The 27,806-nt window shown below is 46.2% G+C and overlaps 1 protein-coding gene across 5 annotated transcripts in view; it reads right to left on the bottom strand.

The window, feature by feature from the left end:
• Positions 1-26,426, bottom strand: part of zeb2a (zinc finger E-box binding homeobox 2a) — a 59,911-nt gene extending 33,485 nt beyond the window's left edge. Inside the window, exons 1-2 of one of the 5 annotated variants that reach the window (XM_076746923.1) lie at positions 25,616-26,426; positions 24,275-24,413 (exon numbers count right to left, since the gene is read on the bottom strand). In XM_076746923.1, coding sequence (XP_076603038.1) covers positions 24,275-24,413; positions 25,616-25,774 — 298 coding nt within the window. In that variant the 5' untranslated portion in view covers positions 25,775-26,426. The other 4 variants (XM_076746926.1, XM_076746925.1, XM_076746924.1 and 1 more) reach the window with 4 other exon arrangements.
• Positions 26,427-27,806: the final 1,380 nt, after the last annotated feature.

Genomic DNA, 27,806 nt, shown 5'->3' with positions numbered 1-27,806 from the left:
ATGTGACCAGGGGGGCAGAGGGGCAGGGTAGACCACCCCCACTCCCTGTCCTCCCTGTCGATGGCGTCGAGGCTCACTGAGGGGACGGGAGCTGACAGGCCTTCGCTGCCCGAGGTCAAACTTTTCAGTTAAGTGGATGAGCGACTGCAGGGCGCTGCTGCTCCACTGTGACTCACTGTTAGGCCGTGGACCAATCAGATCACAGCCAAGAGGCCACCAGATTCGGTGGCTGACACCTGGAGACGCCTGAAGACTGTAATCTTTCAGCAGGTATCTTTAGGCTGCAGTCAGTCCTGAGTTCACTGGAACTTCCTGTCCAGGACGTCGCGATTCATCGATCTGCTGTTCATGTTTTCTGTTAATCGACTGTTCGATGAGTCACAGCTCACAGAGGGAGACTGGTGTTAGCATGTTAGCAGTTAGCTCTTCAACTACGGTCGCTCAACAACAAGTTCCGTGAGTCGCCGCTGCGTCACTAAATATTTCCTGAAGATGTGAAAATAGATTTTGCTGTGTTCGAGTGGAGATTCGAGCCGCTAAGCTACCAAAACGAAGCTTAAACATTGCTTTGAGTGTCAGATCAAATCCAGGCCTTCAGACCTCAGGGACTGTAAACAGACCTCATGATGCTTATGGCACGTTATGAAGGGCTCCTTGTGAGGACGGAACATGGTCTCTATCAAAAATGTCAAATTCAGATCTTCAGAAAAGATTCTGGACACAAACTGTTTTTATTTTCTTTTTTTATGGTAAAGTGTCTTTAAAAGACTGACAAACACGTCTTCATCAGAGTCACTGTCAGCAGTGGATTACACACCTCCACTGTGTGACACACGTGATTTGAGTGGGAGGCTGGTTCTCTATCAAGGTGCAAGCCGATTGGTCAAAAACGAGGAAGTGATACATCATTAACGGAAGGGAGAAAGAAGGAGGAGGGAAGTGAAGGAGAGCGAGATGAGCCGAGCAAGGAGGTGGATGCCGAGTCATGAAGCTGTTGTGACGTATCCCATCATGCCAAGTGTGAGATGGACCTGCCTGTCCACCGCGTCAGGATCGTGTTTAAGGTCGCCGAGATGTGCCAAGAGCACGCTTTCATTCCGTTAGTGATAATAAATATGCAACGTCCACCTAGACAGAAAATCTTTCACAGGATGTTGCCGTTGGTGAGGTTTAAGTTCAGTCAGAACTACGAGTACGGTTTGTTATAGAAATACGTGATGTTACGAATGTGACGCACGTTCAGTACGTTAGCTAACGACTGACGACTGGTTATCCACGGGACGAGAATCCCGGCCTCATTCATTCACCTCCTCCAAACGTGGACTCTGTCGCTCTTCACACGACGTGTGGCCGTCACTCCTCTCACTACCACCCTCATACATGCATGTACTTTTCAGGCCAAGGCGAAACACAGCGCAGACACGCTCCCCTCGAGCGGACCGGCGGGTCCATTTCATGCTTTGGCGCGAGGCTGCGCTGCATATTCAGCATTGAAGTGTGGATTCCTTCCTCTCTGAACCTGCAGACTGTGATTTGGTTCTCAGAGTCTCTGAGGTCTGATTGTGATGCTGCTGCTGTCCTGAACAGAGCAGCATCTCCCCGCTGACAATAAGAGCTGAGGGGGGAGTCAGAAGGGGAGGGAGGTGGAGAGGTGGGAGGAGGGTGTCGGTACAATGAGCCCAGTGTTACCGCGATGTGGTCTCCATTGTACCTCTGAGCTGAGAGGTGTCTCCACTTCCTGTCCTGGGCTCACAGGAACACCAATCACTTTCAGTCTGAGACAAACACTCAGCTCCCAGTAAATCCTGCTGGTTTCCACACAGGCCAGTGTGACACGTCCCAAACTGGAGGGCGTTACAGCAGGTTTGAACTGTTTGACGTTTCAGACATTTGAACCTTTTTCAGAACAGTCAAAGGAAATGAATCAGCTGCTTGTCTGATCAATTATTGATTGTTTCAGTCTTTTTTTCTCAGCTCGTTTCAGTTTTTTCGTTTGCCTGTTTTGTCTCAGCGTAAATGAAAAGAAAAGAAACATCTGAGGACGTCTGTTTGGACAAGCTGAGATGGACCAACGTGATGCCATTTCTAAGGACATGTCACGTGTGACCTTTGGATGTGCAGGAAAGGATGAAGTCAGGTGACCTTTGTCGTCATGCTAACAATCGTGGCCATGGTTTGGGTTGAAACAGACGAACTTACATTACGTTAGTGACTTAAATACGTGCTGTGATTTCACTTAAAGACGTAAGTTAAGACTGAAGTTTGGTTTCAGATGTGAACTAACAGCCGGATTAATAATCTAATAATCTGCAGCTGCAGTCTGATTCAGCTTCACTGAGAAGAAAAGAAGCCGATGACAAAACTGTCAAACAACCCGACGTTTCTGAGGCACGTTTCTGAATGTTGATGGAAATCACTTTGTCGTTGCCACTGACGACGTGACGTGTTTCTAAACATGTTCTATGTTTCTAATTAACCAAAGCAGGATTGTTTTAAACACGTGAACCCAGATTATAACCGTGCTCTCGCTGTTTCACTCAGACTTCCAGTAAAACACACCAACCATTTCCTTTAACATCAAACCCTGGAGGGAGTTAAAGCTCTGAGTGCAGCTCACGGACTCATCATCCATTTGTGGTTTTAACCCGACGGACGAGCAGCACGAAGACGGATGAGAAACAGGCTGCAGGTTCACTGCATCAACAGCTAGGAGACACCAGGAGGCACGTCACCTTCATCATCATCATCACCTTCATCATCATCATCATCGTCACCTTCATCACCTTCATCATCACCATCACCTTCATCACCATCATCACCATCATCACCTTCATCATCGTCACCTTCATCATCATCATCACCTTCATCACCATCATCATCGTCACCTTCATCACCATCACCATCACCATCAACATCACCTTCATCACCATCATCATCACCATCACCTTCATCACCATCACCATCACCTTCATCACCATCATCATCGTCACCTTCATCACCTTCATCATCATCATCATCATCACCTTCATCACCATCATCATCATCATCATCACCATCATCATCATCACCTTCATCACCATCATCATCATCATCATCATCACCATCATCATCGTCACCTTCATCACCTTCATCATCATCATCACCTTCATCACCATCATCATCATCATCATCACCATCATCATCATCACCTTCATCACCATCATCATCATCATCACCATCACCATCAACATCACCTTCATCACCATCATCATCGTCACCTTCATCACCTTCATCATCATCATCATCACCTTCATCACATCATCATCATCATCATATCATCATCATCACCTTCATCACCATCATCATCATCATCATCACCTTCATCACCATCACCATCACCATCAACATCACCTTCATCACCATCATCATCGTCACCTTCATCACCTTCATCATCACCATCACCTTCATCACCATCATCATCACCTTCATCACCATCATCATCATCATCATCATCATCACCTTCATCACCATCATCATCGTCACCTTCATCACCATCACCATCAACATCACCTTCATCACCATCATCATCATCATCACCATCATCATCATCATCACCTTCATCACCATCATCATCGTCACCTTCATCACCTTCATCATCATCATCACCTTCATCACCATCATCATCATCATCATCACCATCATCATCATCACCTTCATCACAATCATCATCACCTTCATTACCATCATCATCACCATCACCATCACCATCATCACCACCACCATCATCACCACCACCTTCATCATCACCATCATCACCATCATCATCATCATCACCGTCATCATCATCATCATCATCACCTTCATCATCATCATCATCACCTTCATCACCATCATCATCATCATCACCATCACCATCATCACCACCACCTTCATCATCATCATCATCACCATCACCATCATCATCACCACCACCATCATCACCACCACCATCATCACCACCACCTTCATCACCATCACCATCACCATCATCATCACCATCATCACCACCACCATCATCATCACCATCATCATCATCATCATCACCATCATCACCACCACCATCATCACCACCACCTTCATCATCATCACCATCACCATCACCATCATCAGCATTTTTGACTAAAACCTTTGTCATTCGTTCATTCGTTCCAACAAACGTTTGAGTTGTTTCTCTTCTTCTTCTTCCTCTTCTTCAGCTGCTTTCTGACCAATCGCGTATTCCAGCGACCACAGCGGAAACAAGCCTCGACTTCCTGTCGAGACTCAAATAAAAACTCCTGACTTCTCAAAGATCAACGCAGCAGCAAAAATAAAAAGATGAAGTGAGAAAGTCATTATTAGAGAGGAAGCGTTCACCTTTGGGGGTTTGACTGCTGACTCACTTCAAACTGCAGAAAAGACTCAAGACAAAACAAATCTGACCAAGAATTCCCACAAAAACAGGTGAGTTCGGTTCTTTACCTTCACTGGAACTGTTTACATGGTCAAACCCACCACAAAGGTCTGAAAAATGATGTGCAGATGACAGAAAATAGCCTAAAAGGTTCAGATTTGGCAGCATGCTCTGTGTTGATGACAGAGGATGAAGGACAGCTGAGCGACAGTGGAAACACAGTGTGTCAGCGCACTGGAGGCTGTTCTGGTCCTGAAGGATCTGCACTCGCTGTCCGACCAAGCACATCATGAACAGGACCTGGTTTATGTTTTCTTTTCTAAATCTATTCTCTTCTCTTCCTGACAGAAAGGTTTTTCCACAGTTTGTCTCCCTGCTGCTTTCAGGCTGAAACGATTGTTGTGTTGAAAGTTAACATGACAACTGAGCAGCAGAGAGGAGGAGCGACGCCTCAACTTCCTGAAAAATGAGATTACACAACGACACGACTTGATTACCTGATCAAAACTAAAACAGTCACTTCTCTTTTCTGAGACTAAACCTGCAGAGGAGGAGAGATTGAGGGGGGTGAAGGGGTGAGGGGGGTGAGGGGGGTGAGGGTCCTGGGCTTCCTTCAGCCCAGCAGGCCTCGGTCATAAACGCTGGTCCTTTTGTTGGCGCACAGTTGGCAGCAGGACCACAAACAATAGGAAAGCCCATAATGCCCTCTGCTCTGAGGCTCAGCCTGAAGTCAACAGGACACAAACTGAGCGAGTCAGGAACTCAGCCAGCTTTAAAACTACAGAAATCCTTCAAATGACTTTAAGATTCAGGAGGTCCCAAAGAAAAAGACACTGCAGCAAACCTTCACTTCTGTCTGTCGCTGACTGAACAAATGAGAATAAAATAAAAATCATCGCGCTCATTTGTTGATAAATCAGGTTTAGTGCATTTCTTGGAGGTGGTGGGGGTGGGGGTGCACTCAGTTCGTCCTGTCAGGTTAACGTTACATGTGCACATTAATTCAGTCCCCTCACTTTTATTAACTGACAAACTGACTGTTGAAAAAAGTCCTCCACTATGCAGACGATGTCCCTGTATGAATGTGTCATGAGCGTAAGAGAGGAAGTCATTTAGCAGACGATGTAACAAATGGAAGATAATTATGCAGTGCGCATCGTCTCGCTGGAAACTTGTCCAATGTTCCTGCTGCTGCTGGATGCAGATGTTTAACTGCACAACACCTTTAAAACAGCGACGTGAGTGTCTCACAAACAAGGTGTGAAAATCACCTGTCAGGTGCTCTGAACACTGGGAAGCACAAGCAAACAGACTCTGCACATGATGTTGTTTTTGTTTTTGTTTTGTTTGTGCTGGATGTGGAAGCAGCTCTGGTTCGGACCAGTTCATGTTGTTCGAGACAGGAGAAGAAATACGCTGGCGAGGGGCTGCACAGCTGCGAACATGTCAAACACGCTTCTGCTGCTTGAGGTAAAGTCCTGTCAGTATTTTTCATGGATGAAGGAAGCTGTGTAGGAATATGCTGTTCAAGCTCACCTAAAAAGCTCTGATTGGTCAATTTGTCCTCCATCACCAACCAGAAACAGCCATCAATGAGCTGAGAATGTCGTTCAGATCTGTAGGAGACCCAAAGCTAATCTGTGGCAGATGACAACATTTATGTCACGCAAAGCTTTAGGGGGTTCGGCCACCCTGAAACAACACGGTGCTGCTTCCACCTTCGTTTCTGAAACACAAAAGTCAGAATGTGACCAGTAGAGGTCCTCGCAAGGTGTTTTCAGGTGTTCGAACAAAGACCCAGCGCAGTCATCTTTGAGGTGAGGAGCGTCTCCTGAAGCCAGAAGTGTTTCCTGCGTGAACATCAGTGTGACGCTTTAACAGGCTTTTCATTCATCTGCCCTTTAACTTCACTCTGGCTCTGAGCTCCTCTTTCATCTCATTAATTACTGTTGAAATTGTTTCCTTATGACCGACCGGCAGACACACGCACACACACGCACGCACGCACACATACACACACACACACACACACACACACACGCTTTGATGACAGCAGTGTGATGTCACGCCTCCACACTCTTTACAAGTGTCGTCACTGAGATAAAGATGATACGACGTCTGTCTGAGAACTTGTACTTCTTCTGAATCGTTCTTCTGTCACTGCCGGGGGGGGGCTCCAGGTGTAGGTCCAGCTGTACAAGATGTGTGTGTGTGTGTGTGTGTGTGTGTGTGTGTGTGTGTGTGTGTGTGTGTGTGCAGATGAACTAAATTAGAAACTTGCTCCCATCATCATTCATTCCTGACTCCTGCTGCCATCGCCCCTGCTTTGGACTTCACCTCACACCCTGCAACACACACTGTACACTCACTGTACACACCCTGCAACACACACTGTACACACACTGTACACACACTGTACACACTGTACACACCCTGCAACACACACTGTACACACACTGTACACACTGTACACACATTATACACACACTGTACACACACTACACACACACTGTACACACACTGTACACACCCTGCAACACACACTGTACACACACTGTACACACTGTACACACCCTGCAACACACACTGTACACACTGTACACACACTATACACACACTGTACACACCCTGCAACACACACTGTACACACATTATACACACACTGTACACACACTGTACACACACTGTACACACACTATACACACACTGTACACACTGTACACACACTGTACACACCCTGCAACACACACTGTACACACACTACACACACACTGTACACACTGTACACACCCTGCAACACACACTGTACACACACTACACACACACTGTACACACACTACACACACACTGTACACACACTATACACACACTGTACACACTGTACACACACTGTACACACCCTGCAACACACACTGTACACACTACACACACACTGTACACACCCTGCAACACACACTGTACACACAATGTACACACACTATTACACCAGCCTCTTGGAGAAATCTGATAGGAAAGTAACCACAAGGTCTGATTTGGATGTGTGTGTGTGTGTGTGTTTGTGTGTGTGTGTGTGTGTGTCGTAGTAATGGATTACATTTCTAAAATGCCTTCTCATGATGTTCAATGCTCCTCACAACCAACCAAACCGAATGACTGCAGCAGATGCGTCAAAAAAAAATATCAATCAATTAATAATTAATAATTTGATCAAAATATCCTGATTTGATCTTTGTTCAGAATTCACTGTGAAGTCAAATTAGACTGCAACAAATCAATTAGATTCAATGTGAAGATGTGTGATTATTCATTTTCTGTCCATCAGCTGTTAGTTTCAGCTCCGTGTGTGTTGGAGGTAAAAAGGAAATAAATCTTTCTGTTATGAGCAGATTACATCTAACACCCCCTCATGTTCACTGCCACTCGAGTGGAGGGTGAGGTGGGTGAGGGCTGGGGGGGGGGTAAACACTTTGAAACCCAAACCCGTCCTGCTGCAGTCAGACCGCGGGGACATTTTAATCCTCTCCAGCCACACTCTCACTACTCTTCAAAATAAAAGCCTTTTATCCACCATCCTCTCAACCAATTAAAGCATTTAAGCAAAGCAGACTCGTTTGTTGAACATCATCAGACGTTTCTGTGCTCCAATTTTCTCAAGACTCCTTCTTTTTACATGCCAGGAGTGAGAGAGTGTGAGTGGTGCTAAATTACAAGGAGAAGAAGAAGGAGAAGAAGAAGGAGAAGAGGGTTTTGTCACCGTTAACAACATGAAGAGTCTCTGAGAGGTCGTTCACTGAAACCACGACACAAACACTTGTTGGAAATCTACGGGAAGCTGTTTCATCTCAGACTGAGCAGCGACCCGTTTTTTGAAAAACCGACGCTTTGCTTCCATTTTCCTTTCTTTGTTTGCAGATAATTATTTTTTCATCGGATAGTTTCTGCTTTAAATCATCACCTGTTCAGTGAAAATATCATGTTTATATTTTTAAAATAAATAACTGTTAGATGAGCTCGTTGAAACAAAAACAGATCAATCTGTGGTTTGAGAATTTAAGATGGAGCTGAAGGTACCTGTGGTGTCCTCAGGGTCTGCTCTTCGACCCCTTTTATTCCATATTCATAAGTATGAGAAGAAAAATAAATTATAATAACTTGTTGAATGAGACGCAACATGTTTTCTGGTTTCTACCAGCGAGTCCAGTCGACCTAAATTCAACCCTCCCTCCATCAACACTTGCAGTATTTCCACACAAGTCAGAGGAGTTTTCAAAGCATGCAGGAAGTAAAGTCCTCGTGTTTCTGTTGCTTCTCACGTCAAACCTTCATGTGATGTTTTGTTTGGTTGTTTCCTGTGAAATTTAGCTTCTGTTCAATGAAAAGAGCCACGTTTATATTTCTGGCAGTAAGATTTAAAGACCTTTATTATTTTTGTATCAGTAATCACACAATCATCAAGAGATTTAGTGTCAAGCTGTGAACCCGTGCAGCTTGAAGACCAGTCACATGGTTTCTGCAGAACCAATGGCGACCTTCTGAAGAATCTGCTTTGTTTAAATTGAAGAGAATCATGTTCATTTTTTAACCCTAACCCCAACTACAGTAAATACTGTTTATCTTGCTGCTGCACACAAAATAGATTTTCTCTCTACGTGAATCATTTTCAACTGAAAAGCTCAAGCGGAGCAAAAAGACAACAGACATAGAAACAATATTTTGATCATGTCTGAAGGGAGGCAATGAATTTTTAATCCGTCTCCTAAAGTTGGCTGCCACAGCGAGCAGAGCGACGGTTTCTGGTCCACCTGAGGGACCCGAGTCTCTTCTTCTATTCGAACCGATGAAGAGCAAACAGAAACACTGGCACACTTCCTGCTCTCATCACCAGCTTTGATTCTTCTAATAAGGACCATCAAATGTGGTTGGAGTTCGTGATGGACAGCGTTTCTCCTCAGCAGTGACTCCTGCAGGAGTCTAACAGTAATTCAGTGTGAAACTGAACTTCTTGTAAACGGTCACTCATCGCTGCTTGGCTGAATTTAAAGGTTCCTCCTGCTCTTCTTCTTCTCTTCTTCTTCTTCTTCTTCTTCTTCTCCTTCTTCTGAAATGTTCCTCTAATTTTTAAAACATTGCTATCAATCATTTTCAACTTAGCTGGTTCACCGGTTTCACTTAAACATGATTCCTGACCTTCTCATCATCTTTGGATGGTTTGGACATTAATTTGCAGGGACTTGAAAAGTGGACTACCTGTCCAAATGTGTGCAGACATCTGAGCATAAGCAACGGTGTAAACATGTCAGGCTGTAGGGATCTGCTCCTGTTCAGACCCCAGAGCATCAGTGAGGTGCAGGACTGATGTTGCTATCAGGTCTGACTCATGTAGGATGGGGTTCAGGACTCTGTGGACCGGTCGACTTTCTGGACCTGACTTTTTGCACATTGTCATGTTGAAACAGGAAAAGACCAAACACAAACTGTTGACACAAAGCTGAAGAACACTATTGTCTGAATGTCATTGTGTGCTGCAGCACTGACTCAACCAGAGGAAACTGACCCGGACAGACTGATCCGAGTCTGACTCACATCACGATGCCACCAAGAGGAAACTTGGCCCAATAAAAGTGGATATAAAAGCTCTGATATATGAGTTTCAAACCTCGGTGAGTTTTACTGAAAGCAGCAACTGCATGTGAAGAAGACTGATGTCGTATTATCAGACGATCACGAACTCATGATGCATATGATCCCAAAAATCACTGAAGAATCAGTAAGAGCCAATCTCACATTAAAACACATGAAAGCACCCAAACACCAACACCACGGCCAAATCCTCACAATTTGAGTATTTTCTTCAATCTCCTGTGAAACAAATCTTCTCCTCACAGGTCAACACTTTGGTGACCAAAGTTTTCAACCAACAACAATCATGAAAACACCAGAATCTGTGAGTGAAGAAGGTAAAAGGAGGCAACGTTAGAGAAGTGGGAAGTGTGAAAGAAGAAAAGGAAATAAAAGAGTGTGAGGGCATAACGGGAAGGTGTGTGTGTGTGTGTGTGTGTGTGTGTGTGTGTGTGTGTGTGTGTGTGTGTGTGTGTGTGTTTTAAGTGTGTGTTCTCAGAAACAGAAGAAGAACCAACAGTGTGGTGACAAGGTCAACAACACCCCGTGAAACAGCGTGTCAGCAGATTACAGCAGCCAGCAAAGGGAACTCAGTCTCAAGGACACTTCAGTGTCGACACAGAAAAGAGGAAACTCTGCATGTGTGACTGTTTTTATCAAGTTTGCTTCCTTACCTGCTTTTCACACGACAAGTTTGTTTCAGGTCGAGGCGAAGCAGCAGAGCCGCACCGGAAACAAAGAAGAAGAAGAAAAAGAAGAATTAGATTTTTATCAGTAAATAAAATGACAGCAGTCCTTTACCGACTGCTTCACGGCCGGTTCCGTCCTCAGAGTTTGAGTCCAGACGAAACCACAGAATCAAAGGCTGGTTGATGCGTTCGGTCGACAGCAGGAACACGGGCGAGCAGCTCTTTGGACACTTCCATCAAACTGAATGAGCCGCATTAACAAAGCGCTGAAATGATCGGTCATCCTGTTCTATAACGTCTCTGCTCACACGGTTTCTCTCTTTCATCTCATTAAACTGTTTGTCGCACAAAACTAGACATTCAGAAAATTCAACCTGATTTTTGGGAAACTGTGATGTTTCACTTTTTTTTGACATTTTATGTTTGATTGTGAAAGTTAAAGACTCCAGCAGCAAAAGGTTCAAGAGACAGATCAAAGAAACAACACCGGCTTTATTTTCACGTCTCAACAAGTGACCCACAATTCAAATTAAAAAATCAAACCCACACGTCACCTGACACCCAACCCGCAATCAAACACGCAGCAGTGCAGGTAAGTGCAGGTATCAGGAGACGAAGGCGTCACTCGTCGCTCACGGCTGTCACTGCTGATGAGAAAAGAAAGAACAGGGCTGCGTGTTAGCCGTGTTAGTCTGAGTACAGACATTTTAAAACCAGCTCTACGGACCAGACAAAAATCTACTGATAAACCCAGAAACGCTCTGAACGATGGTCTGTAGAGAATTTTCATCCAGCCAGAGTTTAAGGTGAAAACACCTCCAGTCCTGGTGACACAGTGTCCTTGGTTCATGTGGCTGAAGTAATGACTGCTGTGGACTGACTTGAATGGGGGCTACAGTGCAGACAGATCCAGGTCTTATTGAATTCTCTTCTGGTCTGATGCACGTATACATAAGTCGGATGGTAATTATTGTCTGGTATCGCTTGGATCAATTTGCATTTAACCCAGATTTCAGGACCAAAGAGGACTGGGGCGCATCAAGCCAGTAGGAGACGGCACAGAAACCGGGACAGGAAGCCATCTTATCATCGTCTTTGTTCCTTATTCCTTCATCCTCACTGTGTGATGAAATAACCATCGCTGCCGATTTCATTTCAGCTTTTCATTCTGTCGAAGCTCCATTTAGATTTTAGTTTGGTTTAACGTGCCAGACATTCAGGACAAAGGAGGCTCCTGAGATGATGTGAAGACCCCCCCAGCCCCTCCACCACCACAGCCCGGGGCAGGCTGCGTCCACTGGGTCACCTAGTTCTGCCCCAGAGGGGGGGCTTCTTTTCCCAGGCTCATTAGGAGTCTCGAGCATGGAGAGAGAGATTCAGGTGAACTGGTTTACACAGGGACTGGACAGACTCCCATTACTCCCAGTCCAACATTCACTGAGAGTGAAACACTCATCCAGTGACGAAGTTTGTCTGATTTACTTGTTTAACACCCTGCAGCCCTGTTCTAAGTGTTAGCATGGGATCTGCCATTACTCAACACAATGCAGAAAAAGTAAGATAAGGCTATCACTGCTAGCACTTCTGCAGGTGTTAGCGCCTGAGCTTTTCCTTTCTTTTCAGAACGTCTGCAGTAAAACACGGCGAAAACATGCCTGTTTTCGCCGTGTTTCCCTTTAACCTAGTGTACATGAGTGACCCTGACTGACCGGATTTGGGCTTTTTCAGAGCGAGTTATCGATTGACCCGCTTACGCCTGTTTTCCTGTCACATCATCATTGTTGTATCTCAATCCATGTGTGAACTGATCCAGACTTTAACATGCTTCATCTGTGTCACATCGATCTGGCTAAAAACTGATCAGAGCCACAAACAGCCACAAACACTGATATAAAGTGCAGTGTAAACACACAGCGAGCGCAGAGGGAAGGAAAGAAAAGAAAAAGCACACACACATCAATGACCTCCATTCAATCGGGTCCCTTTGAGCGAGGAACAAACAGCCAATGAGCGCGCACAAAGCCGGCCTTTCAAGTTCATCTGGACTGATGTAATAAAATTGACACATGGAGTCGGTTGAATTCTGGGGCGCCTGTTACCTAAACTCTCATTTCCAAAGCACTGTCACCTCCCCTCACTGCAAATGAATCAATTACAGAGCAGTATAATCCTGTTAGGGGGGAGATGAATGCATACCTCCCCGTTGGCAGGTGCTGGCAGGCTGAAGGGGCTTATTGGAGCAGGCGATATCAAAGCTGGGGGTTTTATCTGCCACATTAGAACCACTGCAAACCACCGAGTACAAGCCGCTGTGCCTGCGCTCGCTGTCTTAGCCTACACAATGAAATACTATTCAAAATGGAAATGTTAGAAACAAACACTGAGCACATCTCGCTGCAGATTCAGAGACCATTGGAAGTGTTTATTTCAGCCAGAATCAAGGCAGGCACTTCTTCTGCTGCTGCTGCTTCTTTACACATTTTGAACACAGTGCGTATAAAGTGGCATGTTGATGCAGCTCTTCATTGACGCTCTACGATGAGTAAAACGTCAAAACACACTGTAAATATTCAACATGTCTGCTGCATCATTTTAGACACTTTACTCCAAAATTCAGAGCGACGGATTTGAGACCTCTGGAAACTTTGTCGCATTTTTGGGGAAAAAAGTTCTAGAATTCTAGAATTATGAGACAAAATGTTGCACCACTACGCTTTAAATTCTAAATAAGGGGCGCTCTAATAATTGCAGTTCTATATTTAGAGGGTTGCGCAACTAGAACTAGAATTCTGAATATAGGACAGCACAGACCTTCATAAACCTTGAGAGCTATACTCAGAATTATAATTCTGGTTGTAGAAGCTTTTCTAAAATTCAATTAGAGATCCCAAAGTCTCCAAAGACACTAAACATGTTGAGCTGAATTAGGAGAAAATGTGTCTTACATGAAAACTACAGTTACAACTGCAATTCCCACATATCGATCAGATTCATTGGACACCAAAGACAGATTCCGGTGTCATCATGGCCTTCAGTCGGTCTCCAGTCACAGCCACTCTGTCCAAAGGTTATTATTCAAGGTTCCACTACGTCAGGTGTTTGAATGCACAGAGGTCAGAAATGACTTTACTTTTCAGGCTATTTTATTAGAAATCCACTTTCCAGTCAGAGGTTTTCTGATTCTAGGACCTCGTCCACAGACCAGAATGTGAGAACTGAATGTGTCAAGTTCTGAAAAGTTGTCAATATTGGTTTTATTCTGCAGCTTCATTATTTGTTCAACATAGATTTTAACTTTAGATAACGCTGCTTCTCTCTCTTACACCGATGAAATATGTTGGTACTAGAACCAGAACTTTGACCTGACCTCAGCGATGAGGATGAGCAGCTTGTAAACGTGGAGGTTTATTGTCAGGTACAACGGTTACTGCTGGAAGCTACAGAGCAGCAGAGGGGTGGGATGGGGGTGGGAGTGGGGGGTGGGTGAGTCGGTGGGAACCAACAATCCACCTCATTGTTTTGGCGGCGGCGCTCCCGGGCGCTCGACTCCGACACATTCACAAGGTCCGATCTGTCTGGCAGCGGCGGCCGACATTCTGAAGCACCTTGTCAGATAACGCCTGAACCGCAGCGAGCAGCGGCCCAGGGGCAAATAATGAAACCCCAGCCAAGAGCAAGAGGGGAGGACCGGGGGGCGGGGGGGGGTGGTCAGAGACAACAAGATGGAGGGAGAGAAAGAGAGAGTGGGAGGAAGAGAGAAAGACAGGAGGTGGGGGGAACAACTAAAGCCCCTGCTTCACCCTCCCTCACCGCCCTCCCCCATCCTCCCCCCGCCGTCGGCCCCGGCTCACCCAGACCATTGTGCACCCAGGGGGGTTCAGGAGACAAATGGCCGCATGTTAACCACGTTTGACAGGCTGCACAAAAGGGGACACCTCGGGTCCCATGACGCAACCTGTACGCCCCCACCACCGCCACCACCACCGCCGTCAGCATCACCACCCAAACACAGGAGCTACAGGAGGATGGTCCCACTGAGGACAGCCAGGGATGAGGTCGAGTCTGGACAGGAAGAGGGATTTAATATTTGACACTTATCAGTCAGTGACTTTCAGAATAAGAGCTTAATCAAAACTGAAACACAGCCCCACCAGAAGATAAAACTGGATCATCCAGAGTGAAAACAGTTTAATCTGCTCAAAGGATTACACTTCCTCATGGACAGACATGCACAAGAGGAGCATCTTTTGGGAAAACCATCTTTGATCTCACAAAGATAAGCAGAAAGTTCCCTCGCTGATCAGTAACTAATGTGTTCTGATCAAACTGATGCTTCAGTACATTCGTCAGACCAGCTGAGTCTTTGTTATTGACGAGTTGACACGATGAGGCGGTCTCTTCGCTCGTCAAATGAAGTTCTTTACGGACACTGTTAGCATGTTAGCACGTGTTAGCGCCTGGATTTCTAGCTCACTGATGGTTCTGAGTCTGTTTTGATCATGATGGTTCATTTCCATGATTTTTGTCAGCCAGTCGTTTTCTACAGCAACACATTTCCACATTTTTAAGTGCTTTCAGATGATAATGAAACATTTCCTGCCTGCTGACTCCTTTTCTAGATGATGACGACACATTTTTGAGTCACTTCTGATATTTCAGGTTTTCAACTTGTGGCACTTTTGAGTCCTTTTGACAAACGTTTGGATCTTTCTGGACGATGTTGGTCCATTTTGACGCTTCTGTCTGAAGCACATCCCTGTCTTCAGCTGTAATAAATCACTGTGGACAAAAGCAGGAGAGTGAAGGAGAATGACGCGTCAGTCAGCCACAGTTCAGGCTGAAGGCTGGGAGGATATCTGGGGCTTGGGGGGGTTGGTTTTGTTGGGAGGGGGATTATTCTCCTCTGCTAACCTTTTCAGCTCTGCCTGCTCCTTTGATGGCTGACAGGACTCACAAAGGCACCTGCCCCATCCCCGAGTGTCCCCCCTGCCTCCCTCCGCTCTCCTCCCCTGACCTGACCGGCATTCCTGGCCTACAGGGGGTCCTCCCCATGGCTACCTTTACACAACCCCCCACCCCAAACCAAAGTCTGCTAATCCCACGGCAAACACGGTTGTGCCGGCTCAGAAGCGACGCACGAGACTCCTCGCAGCTGCTCGCTGAAGGTGGACGACTGATGCAGCCCATCGCCGTGGGAACCAAGCCAGGAAAAAAATCATTGAAATGCATTATGGGATTGGTCCAAAGGGAAGGTGGACCAGAGCTGGACATCAGCAGCGGTTCAAAGAAAAACTCATCCGGACTTGAAGGCTTTTCTGAACCACTAAACAAATCAAAAGCAAACGTTGTCAGACTGCTCTTCTGGGTGATAGCACGCTTCAGTAAAGTCACATTTTTTATTGTTCTACAGTGACGACGTTTTAGGCAACGACAACAGCTTTTTGATCCGGTTTTGTGTCAGTTTGAAAGAAGAAGATAAATGTTTGAGTCATTTTTATCACGACGGCAAACTTAACATTTTTCTGTTGATGGTCTTTTATGCAGCAGCGATGCAGTTTTGAATCATTTCTTAGGTAACTTTAGTTTTAGTAGCTTTAGAGGTTGAAGAAATTTCAGCACCATGAGGACGTTTCTCCAAAATTTGGCCAAAAATGTCAACGTCTGAGGGTACAGTAGTCTACACTGCAGGTTTGGGGGACGCTTTTCACCAGAATGCAAAATTATGTGATGAATATTTTCAGCATTGAGGTAAAGATGAGCTCAGTGATGACACACACGCACGCACACACACAAACAAACACACACACACACACACAGCGTAGTCCCTTTTATCCCCAGTAAAAACTGGTTGATGGTTACAACGTTAAGATGAGTCAAACTGCTGTTTGACAAAAAAAACAACTGACGACGGTGAGAACTGGAAGGAGTCAACGGTAAAACTCTGTAGATTGATCTGTATATTGATGAAGAACAAAGCTTAACTTTGATGTGGAGTGTCAGACTTGAAAACTGATCTGCGTGTCTGCTCTTTTGAAGACGACTTTTTTTTAGAGAACATCTATTTTTGACTGATTACATATTTTAGCCCATTTTCAATACGTGTAGACGTATTAAAAAAATGTGTCGAATATCTTTCTTTGTTTCATTTCTTGTTTTTTACATGAGAAGAAGCTTCAAACTTCAAAACCTAACAATTAGCAAAAATTTCTAACATTATTTTCACTGTGGAAGTCAAGAATGAACCTCAGCACTGAAACTACGTTTCCTTTGCTTTCGCAGAGCCGTCACTGCCCAAAATCCATGTTGCATTGTGGGTAACAAAGTGCTTCAAGGTTAATTTCATGCAGTTTGCAGTAAATTTCCCTTTGATCATTTGGATGTAAGTCGGCAGTGCTGGACCTGGACCACGCTCTGTGTGGAGGTCAGGGAGAAGTTTCCTTCAGACCGGACTCCACGCAGCAGCTTTGACAGGAGTGTCAGCTCAGATACCTCACACTCAGGGGTCAGTTCAGCAGGACTTCCCCCGAGGCTGCCGGATCGCACCGAGCAGCGCTCCTCGGCCTCATTACTTTAATTGGTGGATCTGCGACCAGGAAGTGGTGTCCTTTCATCGCGGCCCGAAACCCCGCTGATCTGATCTGGCCTGAGGAGGTTTTCGCGGAGAGAACGGAGAGTCCGAGTGGGCGGACGAATCCTCCTGAACGCAGGAGGTGAAAATCGCTGAACTCCTGCATGAGACACAAACTCCGGCGGAGAGGAGGAAAGTTATCGTGTCAAAGAAGAACGAATCAACTCTTCAGCTGCTCTCAGGACGAATCAGGGCGCCGCTGACTCTTCCAGTCCAGTTTAAAACCAGGTTCTACTGGGTCTGTCGAATACAGAAGCAGCGAAGTGCTCTGGCCTCTTTGACTTTGGCTGTTTCAGTCGACGCACTGTTCCTCATTTTTCATGATGTTCCTCTTCTGACTCTTTTCTATGATGATGACACGTTTTTGTTTCTTCTGTCAGACAATTTGTCTGTTTGACTTGAAGCATTTTTCTGTTTTGATGTCATGAACACATTTATTTATTTGCATGCGAACCATTTTGACTCCTAACTTTGACTTCTAATGATGACGGTGCATTTTTGAGCCGACAACGTTAAACATTAGAACGAATTCTACGAGGTTAAAGCGTTTTGCATCTTCGTCGGTGATGACTGAGTGAAGATAAAGACACATTTCTAAATGTCAACGGTGCACTTCAGTGTTTCCTGCTGATACATTTTTGTGTCTAGACTGTGTATTTAATCACTTCCTTCAGGCCACAAATGATCAAACACCCATGATCCTCTTCACAACGGCCACATTCACTGTTTGTTACTGACGGATGACATCTGAATGACTTTGAGATTTCAGATGTCTGAGCCTCCTTGAATGCAACATCAAGAATACTCAGATTGCTCACACCTGTACCTGTTCATTGCTGTGACGAGAGGTTCGGTGTAAGCTGGGAAAAGGCGGCGTTGGTCATAATAAGCAGCAGCAATAGAAGCAAAGACAGACGAACTCTGATTTCATCGATTTTAAACTGATTTAGAGGTGGGCGGGGCCTGGAGCCACAGGACAGAGGTAAAGGGGTGTTCGGGGGGGGGTCGAGTCATTCAGCCGTGCGACGGCGGTCTGGACACACAGATGTCATGACACCTTAATCCAGCCATCCGTTATTGATTGTTCCATATGTCTGTGACCTTGCCGCAGGAGCTCGGCCAATCAAACGAACCGTTCCTATGAGGGCGGGGCCAATGAGAACAAGTGCAGCAGATTCACCCTGAACTTGAACAGGTTTTTGTCTCTGCCATGACCTCAGCTACACCTGTTCACCTGAGCCAGAGCAGGTAGACATCCAACAACCGGATGATGAAAGGCGTCAATCAATCAATCAATCAATCAATCAATCAATCAACCCAACACTGAAAACATGAAAACTCAAAATAAATAAATACTGCAAAAAAGGACAAAATTCTAAAAGTTCTGGAAAAAATAATAAAGTACAAATACATGAAGAAAACTGTAATAAGAGTCATCAATAACATTAATTTGAAAAAGTTAAAAAGGAAATAATTAAATAATAAAAAAACCCTAAAAAACTACATTTATATTTTAATTTCTAGTAACATTTGTCTTAATAAATGCAAGAAGACTGAAAAATAATATTTGTGTAATTTTTTTCACTTTGACATTAATTCATGTTTTTTTTGTCACGGCGAATCCTCCCTTTACAGGGGCTGAGTGTTGCATTGTGGGAAGATGGCTTCCACAGAAAAAGGTCAAAAATGAGAAAATCTGAGTAAAAAGTGTCGCCTGTAAACGTGTCAAACGTGTGACTGATCAGACGTAAAAGCTTTATTGATCCCATTTATTGATCCTTGCCGTCTGGAGGCTCACGGTCGTGTCTTGGGGGGTCTCAGTCTTCTCTGTCTCATCAGCGGCGTCCTCCCGCGCGTCCATCGGCCCGCTGACGGCGCTCAGCTTTGACCTCCATGAATCCGGCCTGTTTAGGCTCACGGCGACTAAACGTCACCAGGCGACTCTGCGCTCGCTCATGAAGAAAATGTGCACATGGCAACGTGGGGGGGGGGGGGGGGGGGGGGGTGACAATGCACGCGTGTCGGTCACCTTGAAACAGTCAAACAGCATTCCACTGCACTGATGCATCATGGGAGGCGTAGGAGACGTCTGAGCAGCGTTTGTTGTTGGCGGCACAGTGACGAGCTTTGTGTGACGAAGAAGAAGCAGAAGGAGAAGAAGAAGAAGAAGAAGGGACTGTAATGTGTGTGTGTGTGTGTGTGTGAGTGTGTGTGTGTGAGTGTGTGTGAGGGGGGTGTTATGGTTTAATGCTTAAGACCTTAAAGAGGCGGGGGGGGGGGGGTGTCAGCAGTTCAGATCGTCGTCATTCACTTTTAATAATTTAATAATACTTAAATACTATTTAATGATTTTACTTTATTATAATATTAATATCTAAAATCTATTACTTTATAACACTACTTCTTTAATACTATTCCATAATACTACTTTATAATAATAATACCTCTTTAATATTACTTTATAATACTACTTTTTTAATATTATTTTATACTACTTTATAATAATAATACTTCTGCACGTGCTGTCGTGACTCGAGTTAAAATCAAACAAGACTTAAAACCACAAAAACCAAGAAAGTGAAAAAGTTCAAGAGTGTAAACGTGAGAAAAGAGAAAGAACAAGAATAAAAACTGCTCAAACTGAAGTATTATATATACATAAGAAATATTACATAAGATCTGCGACAAAAGTCAAAATGACTCGAGAGCAGAAAGTGAAGAACTAATGAGTCAAAAAAATGAGAGAAAATCTAAAATCTCTCGAGCGTCATGTGACGTGACGTCGCAGCGGCGGCGGCGTTGGTGCTGTCTCTTCATGTGTGTTTTATTTTGGCGGGGCGGCGGGTGTATTAAACACACTTCCTGTTGTTAATATAACGCGTCTGCCCGCTGCAGCTTTATCTGCTGCGCCTCCCTGAACAAAGGGCCCCTTCTTCCCGGGGCCCCGGCTCCTCCTCTGCCGTCCAACCAGAGGTGTTCGCTGAAGTAAATCAGCCTAAATCCTGGAGGGGAGGTTAGGATGGGGAGGGGGGGGGGGGGGGTGGGGGGGTGGGTGAAGGTGAATAAGGATAATCTGCTTTTCTTCACAATAAAACGGCTCGGGGACGAGGGAGGAGGGACATTAGGAATTCATATCACATGGTGCATTTTAAGGTTGATTCCCGACCTGTTAAGAAGCAGCTGAGGCCGACACAAAGCCGCCGACCGACTGAGCGACGTACGACGGCGAGGGGCCCCGGGCCTCCGGGGGCCGCCGGGGCCTCCTACAGGAAGAGCGTCGAACGACAGCAGCGTTGACAGTGTAAACAGTCCACCAACTCTGATTCTACGGTCGACCTTTGTGAGAGCCGAGCGGCACGAGGACAGACGTCTGAAAGGGACCAAAAGTTTATTTCTAATTATGTCTTTTATTTTGGAAAGAACAGAGTGACAGACGTGTTTCCTCAAGAATCATCAAATAATATTTTTAATTAAATAATCCAGGCTGTCTTCACGTTTTCTAAGCTTATTTCTAAAAACCTCGTAAAGCAAAAACTGAAGGAACCTGAAGTGTGTGTGGTTTTTTTTTTCTGAAAATTGAATCCTGTCACATTAAAACTGACTTTTGGTCATTTTCAAAGACATTTTACTGGACATTTAGGGGACATTTAGGGGACATTTAGGGGACATTTAGGGGACATTTAGGGGAAGCATTAAGATGCTTCACGTGTTTCTTCAGTGCAGACTGAAGGAAGCTGACGTGTGTCTGAGGGGAGAGCATGAGATCAAACTGTAAGATAATAATAATAATAATAATAATTAATAATGAAGTTGTTAGAAAGCGACAGAAGGATGAAAGTCAATCAAAAGGACAAACAATAAAAAACAAAAGCCTGATTTCTCTCTTTTTTTCAGAGTGATTGAGGGAAACTAAAGACGCTCCTGGCTGCTTGACTTAAAGCAGGAGGTGAAGCGAAGACTTCACAGGTAAAATCCAAAGTGACTGAAGAAGTCGAAGGTTTCCTCCAACACTCGTCCTGCTTTATTCGTCTTTCCTGAAGACGCTGCCAGCTGGCCCTCTCTCTCTCTCTCTGTCCGTCTTAATGTCTCTCGCCCTTCTGTCCTGTAATTCAGCTGTGATTCGTTCACAAATGGCATCCGTCCGTCTGTAACTCTATCCGTCCAGAGTGGGGGGGCGGGGGGTCTATGTAGGGCACAAACACCTCCGCTCCACCTTCCATCCTCCTTTCTTTCCCCTCGCTCTTTTTCCTTCCACTTCACCTCCTCCTTCTTCCCTCCTCCATCTCTTTTGGAGCCGAGCGGCCGGCGGCGCTCACAGGGCTGAGTTGTGATTAAGAGCGATGCGAGAGGAGCAGAGGAGCAGAGGAGCTGCTTTTCTTTGTTCTGCCCTCAGGGAGGTGTTTACTGAGGGGGGGGGGGGCATGGTGGAGCAGATATGAAAGACATTCAGGTCACAGTGAATGACACTGACTGAATACAGTGTCTGAGAGGACGCTGGGAGTTCGGATTTGGACATTACAGGGACGTAAACCCTGCCCCCCCCCCCCCGACAGGTGCTTGTACGGGGGTCAGAAACTGATCCAGAAGGTGTTTGAGATTGAAGGAAAGTCGATGCAATAAGTGATGAAGACAGTTCTCATGTCATCGATGTGAATTAAAGATCCGTCGGACGAGAGCTGAAGACACTGCAGCTGGTGTTGGACATGTGTCCCCACCCCGTCCTCTCCGTCTCCTGCGCCTTCTCTCGGCGCTGTCACACAACGACAACACTTCCATCAAACGTATAAAAAAGCCTCGTCTCTCCAGGCGTCCTCGGACGGACCGCTGTGACACGCCGTCCTCGGTCTCGCTCACTTCCTGTCGGCTTTATGCTGCTTCTCACTTGTGAAGGCAAAAAAAACCTCTATGAACATTTTCTGTAGCTGACGTTCATTGAATTCTCTTTTCTGTGTTGTCATGAATAAAAGTGCGTCCACACACTGAAGACGGGTTTGAGCTTTGTCTTTCTGTCTTTCTGTCTCCTGCAGGTCAGACTCTGATTCTGACTCCGTCAGGGTTTCGTGTCAGCGGCTGTAAACCTGCAGACGGTGAACAGCGGCGTCCTCTGAGTGGACAACGACACGGCTGTGAGACATGTGGCATGACCTGCCTGACACTGCTGCCGCCGGAGGCGCCGGACGCTCCGCGGCACGCCGAGGAAGGCCCGACCCGCCTGAACAACCCCAAAATCAGCTGCCCTGATCCTGGTCCTGGTCCCGGTCCTGGTCTCATTCTGAGGCAGGACTCAAAAGGGCCAAATGAACCACATTCAACATTTTTTACGAGTTTCCACTTTCAAACCACGACAGAGGACGAAGAGGAGCGGCTCCTTCCTCTAAATCTGACAGTCAGACAGTCACAGACCGTCAGAGCGGCGTCCGCCGCCGGAGACACGACCGACACAAATCCACCAAAGACCCAGAGTCTGCGGAAACAGTTTCAAATGAATTTCTGAGGCTGTGAGCGGAACGATGGAGAACAATGAGGTCCAAACATCAGCACCAGACTTCCTCCAGAAAAGAGAAGATTAAAACGGCAAAGCTGGTCCTGAAACAGCTGCAGCCTCACAGCTGGACGGACGGACGGACGGACGGACACCCGCGGACGAGGAGGCCGTTCAGGCTGCACAGATCTGGTTACACCAGGCCTTAATCTGCCCCCCTCCGCCCTCCTCGCCCCCCTCCCCCCCCCGCCGGGACCCCCGAGAGGAGGAGACAGAGCCGAACCCCCAGAGGAAGAAAAACTACGATGACACGAAGCGACGACGGGAAGAAACGGCGTCACAAAACTTGATGACGGAGGAATGTTGAGCGTTTGAATCGAGCTCAGCTTGACGCGTTTTCACTTCATTTTCAGAATTTAATCAAATCAGAAGTTAAAACCTGCAGCCTGTTTTTTCTGCTCAATTTACAGACGTGAAATGAACCTTTGACACTTCACTTTGTGCCGTTTGTTTGAGCCTTTAAATCAGGATGAAGGCTGAGTGTCAAACAGGCCTGAAAAGTGATTTAACGTTAGAGAAGCAGATTTGAATAAAATGAGTCTGTGGCTCCAATCAGCTGAGAAGAAATTCAAATCAGGGAAATAAAGGTTTGTTACTATCAAGCAGCCAAAAATCCGACTTTTTAAAGGAGTCCAAAGGCAGCCAAAAAAAAAAAGGTGTGAATTTTTCAAAGGACAAAAAATCTCAAAATGAAAATTAAAAAGAAAATAAAAAGGTTTCAGTTTGAGGCTCCGCAGAAGAAGAAGAGGAAGAAGAGGAGGAAGAGTGAAAATTCATAAAAACATTTGACACATTTAAACCCCTCAGTTTTGTTTTTTTTTTGTTTTGTTTTTTTTTTTAATTAAAATAAAGAGACAGAAAATGTGCGTCACGTTTCAAACCAAATGATTTGTCTCATTTTTGGACTCATCTGTTTCCTGTTGTTGACGCGCGCGGTGACACTTTAACGCACGAGCTTCAGACAAAAATTGACAAAAATGTTTGAAGAGAGAAAAGAGACAGAAAGACTGAACCGGGACTCCGGAGTCCGGCAGGACGCGGATCCACAGGTTCTCGCGCGGAGCCGCAGGTCGGAGATAACGGTCCATGCTGGTCCCGACGGGTCCCGGCGGGTCCCGGCGGGTCCGGCTCCGCTGCATCATACAACGGCCCCGCAGGCCCCCCGACACTATGAGGCCTTCCCAGACCCCCACAGGTCCCGTCAAACAACTTTTCGAGGAGTTCTGTCGCGTCCTCGGACGGCAGGCGGGGACGTCCCGGCGCGGGCCGGGTGGCGGACGGGCGGGGACACGCAGCGCAGCGGAGTTTGCGGGAGTTGTTGCGGGACTCGGTGTGTGTGTGTGTGTGTGTGTGTGTGTGTCTGTGTGTGTCTGTGTGTGTCTTACCGTTCTTCCTCCGGGGGTTGGCCTGTTTTCGCCTCTTGCAGCGGGGACCCTCCGCCATGATCTCCTGCTTCATTGATAAGTCAGTCCAGTCCGCATGGGCTCCTCGATCCGGCTCCGCTCCGCTGCTCCTCCCCGCTCCCTGACAAGCAGCACACACAAAGTAAATCCCAGACCAGATCCTCCACCCGGACCCCCTTTACTGAGCACTTTAGGGAACTTTAGGACAAAGAAAATCCCGCTTAACAAAAAGTCCTCAGTTTGTTTTCAGTTAGTTTGTTTTGTTGGAGAGCGTGCACCGAGCGCACCGCACCGCACCGCCGCCCCGCGTCCCCGTCCGCCTGATCTCTGCTGAGAGGAGCGACTCCGCTGGGCTGACAGAGGAGGAGGAGGAGGAGGAGGAGGAGGAGGGCGGACACACTCACACATACACACAGAGACAAGGAGACACACACACCAACACACACACACACACACACACACACACACACACACATCAACACACACGCACACACACAAACACACAGAGGGACACACACACACACACACACACACACACACACATACATCAACACACACAAACACGCACACACGCACACACACACACACACACACACACACATACATCAACACACACAAACACGCACACACACACACACACACACACACACACACAGAGGGAGACACACACACACACACACACACACATCAACACACACAAACACGCACACACACACACACACACACACACACACACACACACATCAACACACACGCACACACACAAACACACAGAGGGAGACACACACACACACACACACACACACACACACACACATACATCAACACACACAAACACGCACACACGCACACACACACACACACATACATCAACACACACAAACACGCACACACACACACACACACACACACACAGAGGGAGACACACACACACACACACACACACACACACACACATCAACACACACGCACACACACAAACACTCACACACACACCCACACAAATACACACACACACACAGACCAGAACTACTTTGAGACTTTAATGATGAACTTGTGGGTTTTGTTGCGCCTCTTTTCAAACACTGACGCAGTTTTCTGTCCCGGAGTTGAGCTGCGAGGCCTCATCGATCCCTGATCACTCATCGATACGTGAGGAAAATGTGTCCGTGCCAGAATCCGTGAATGTGTGTGTGTTATATAATGAGCGTGAACACTGAGGCCTGCAGTGTGTCATCTGTGCGCGGGTCAGTAAATGAACACATGCCGATCAGGTTCGATCAGGTATTGATCAGGTTTGTCCTCCATGAAAACGAATCAAACCTGTTGGTGAGTCCAGAGACGACGGAAGCCTGAATGTGACATGTGATCCACTTGTTTCCTCCGCAGCCTCCTCGTGTCTGAGCGGGAGCAGCAGCAGCGGGACGCGGGGACAGAGCTCCTGCTCCCCGGCCGGCCTGCTCCTCTCCTCCCGCCGAGCATCGTCCTCTCCCTCCACCTCCCCGTCCATCCATCCAATACCTGGGGCGGCGGCAGCGAGCGGGAGCGCGCACCTCTCTCCTCACCTGGCCGCGCAGGTAGAGCAGCGCAGGTAACTGCTGCGCTTTGATTGGCTCCTGAAAGAAAAGCAGAGGAGAGGAGAGGAGACCTACCAGAGAGTCACCGTGTTCCTCCTGCTGAAGGAGGAGAAGCAGCGAGGAAGAAATGGCAGAAAATAAAAAAGTGCTGCTGCCGCGCGTGCACCCCTCCCTTAAAAACTGAAAAATTGTGGACGTTGTCTCGGTGCGTCCCGGTGCGTCCCGGTGCTGGAGCAGAGCGGTGGCCGGCAGAGGAGCGTCGGTCCGGGCTGGCAGGTCGGGACTGATCCGTGTGACGCCTCCCCGCCGGAGCCTGTCACCGCTGTTTTTTTTTCTTTTTTTTTTTTTTTTCTTTTCTTTCCTGCAACATAAACAGGCGCGAGACGCTCTGCCACCACGCGCCACCTATCTTCACGCGGAGGGATAATTGAGGAGTGTCCTCCTCCTCCTCGTGCACACCATCACCTCCTCTGATCCGGATCAGTCTCTGTTTCTGGTCACTTGGAGGCTTCTGGGGGTTTCAATGGGCAGCTCACCCATGGTTCAGCGCACCCACGCGGCACCTCGTGCCGCTCTAACAACAAACAAAAGGCAGCGCCAAAACACCTGATTGGCTCCCACAGGTAGATTACCTGCGCAGGTGAGGCCTGTCATCACGCGCTCCGCTCTGTTTCTCTCCACAGAGGAGAGTGAGGAGCATGCGCAGACTGCTAAAAATAAAATAAAATAATATAAAAAAATCTAATCAGCCATCTTTAAAAAAACATATTAAATAAAATCAACAGAAAATAAATGAAAACATTTAAAATGAAGTTTCAATTCGATGAATTTCACTTCATTAAATACAGAAAAATGTCAAAAATAAAGAAAATAAATTGACAGTAATTTCAAAACTTAGAGGAAAATAATTAGAAATCAGTTTAAACTGATCAGAAAACGTTACATACAATTAGTTTCACTGATTATAGAAACACATCATTTATTTTAACATTAAATTAAAAATAAGAAAATAAAATTTATTGGACAGATTTAACGAACTTTCATCAATAAAATCAATTATTCTGATAATAAAAACATGATCATTAAAAACCATCATGATTTAAAACACAGTGAGCGCTCAGGTGTCGTGTCATGTGACCTCAGTCATGTGACCACAGGTGATCGCACCTGGAGGCAGATTATAAGTCAGTTTGAGATGTGAGAGCGAGCTGCAGCGGTGAAAAGCCTGATGGGAAATGACTGGCCAATAGATGGAGCCCATCACTCACTGGGAGCTGTTACTGGTCAAACTGGCCTCCCACCAGTTTGACGTCAGAGCTCAGCAAAGTGACGACACGTCGCCTTTTTCACACACAAGTCAACTCCGAGCTGCCGCACGCCATTTGATCCTCCGCCTACAATCGGCTGCTCTGGTCTATGCTGGTCGCACCGACCTGGAAACACCTGAGACAAGTCTCTGACACAGGAAGTCCGACTTTTATTTTTTAGTGTCATCGTCCGTCTTCCTGTTAGACTTTCACATTAAAGTGTGTTCTGTGGCACTACTTCAAGATTATCTGTCAAAATAAAAGTCCTGTGTGTGAGTTCAGGCCTCACAGAGCAGTGCTAACAGTCAGATTTCAAAATAAAGGTCCTGTGTGTGAGTTCAGGCCTCACAGAGCAGCACTAACGGTCAGATTTCAAAATAAAGGTCCTAAAAGTGCAGGTCAGGTGACACATTTCCTGTCAGACCTCAGATCTGTTTCAGTGTTTGTTCACCTGAAGGACAATCTGAAGAGAAGAAGACACATACACAGTAACCTGTGTGTGTGTGTGTGTGTGTGTGTGTGTGAGTGTGTGTTTGTTTTAGAAAGCTGCTGAGTCACTGTGGACAACACATTTACACAACAAAACTGGAGTACACTACACACACTAACACAGAGTACACATATGTACAC

Source organism: Chaetodon auriga, chromosome 13 (assembly GCF_051107435.1).
Source record: "Chaetodon auriga isolate fChaAug3 chromosome 13, fChaAug3.hap1, whole genome shotgun sequence".
Taxonomy (NCBI): Eukaryota; Metazoa; Chordata; class Actinopteri; order Chaetodontiformes; family Chaetodontidae; genus Chaetodon; species Chaetodon auriga.
Note: the sequence above shows the minus strand (reverse complement) of the source record. Positions and strands in the feature narration are given on the sequence as shown.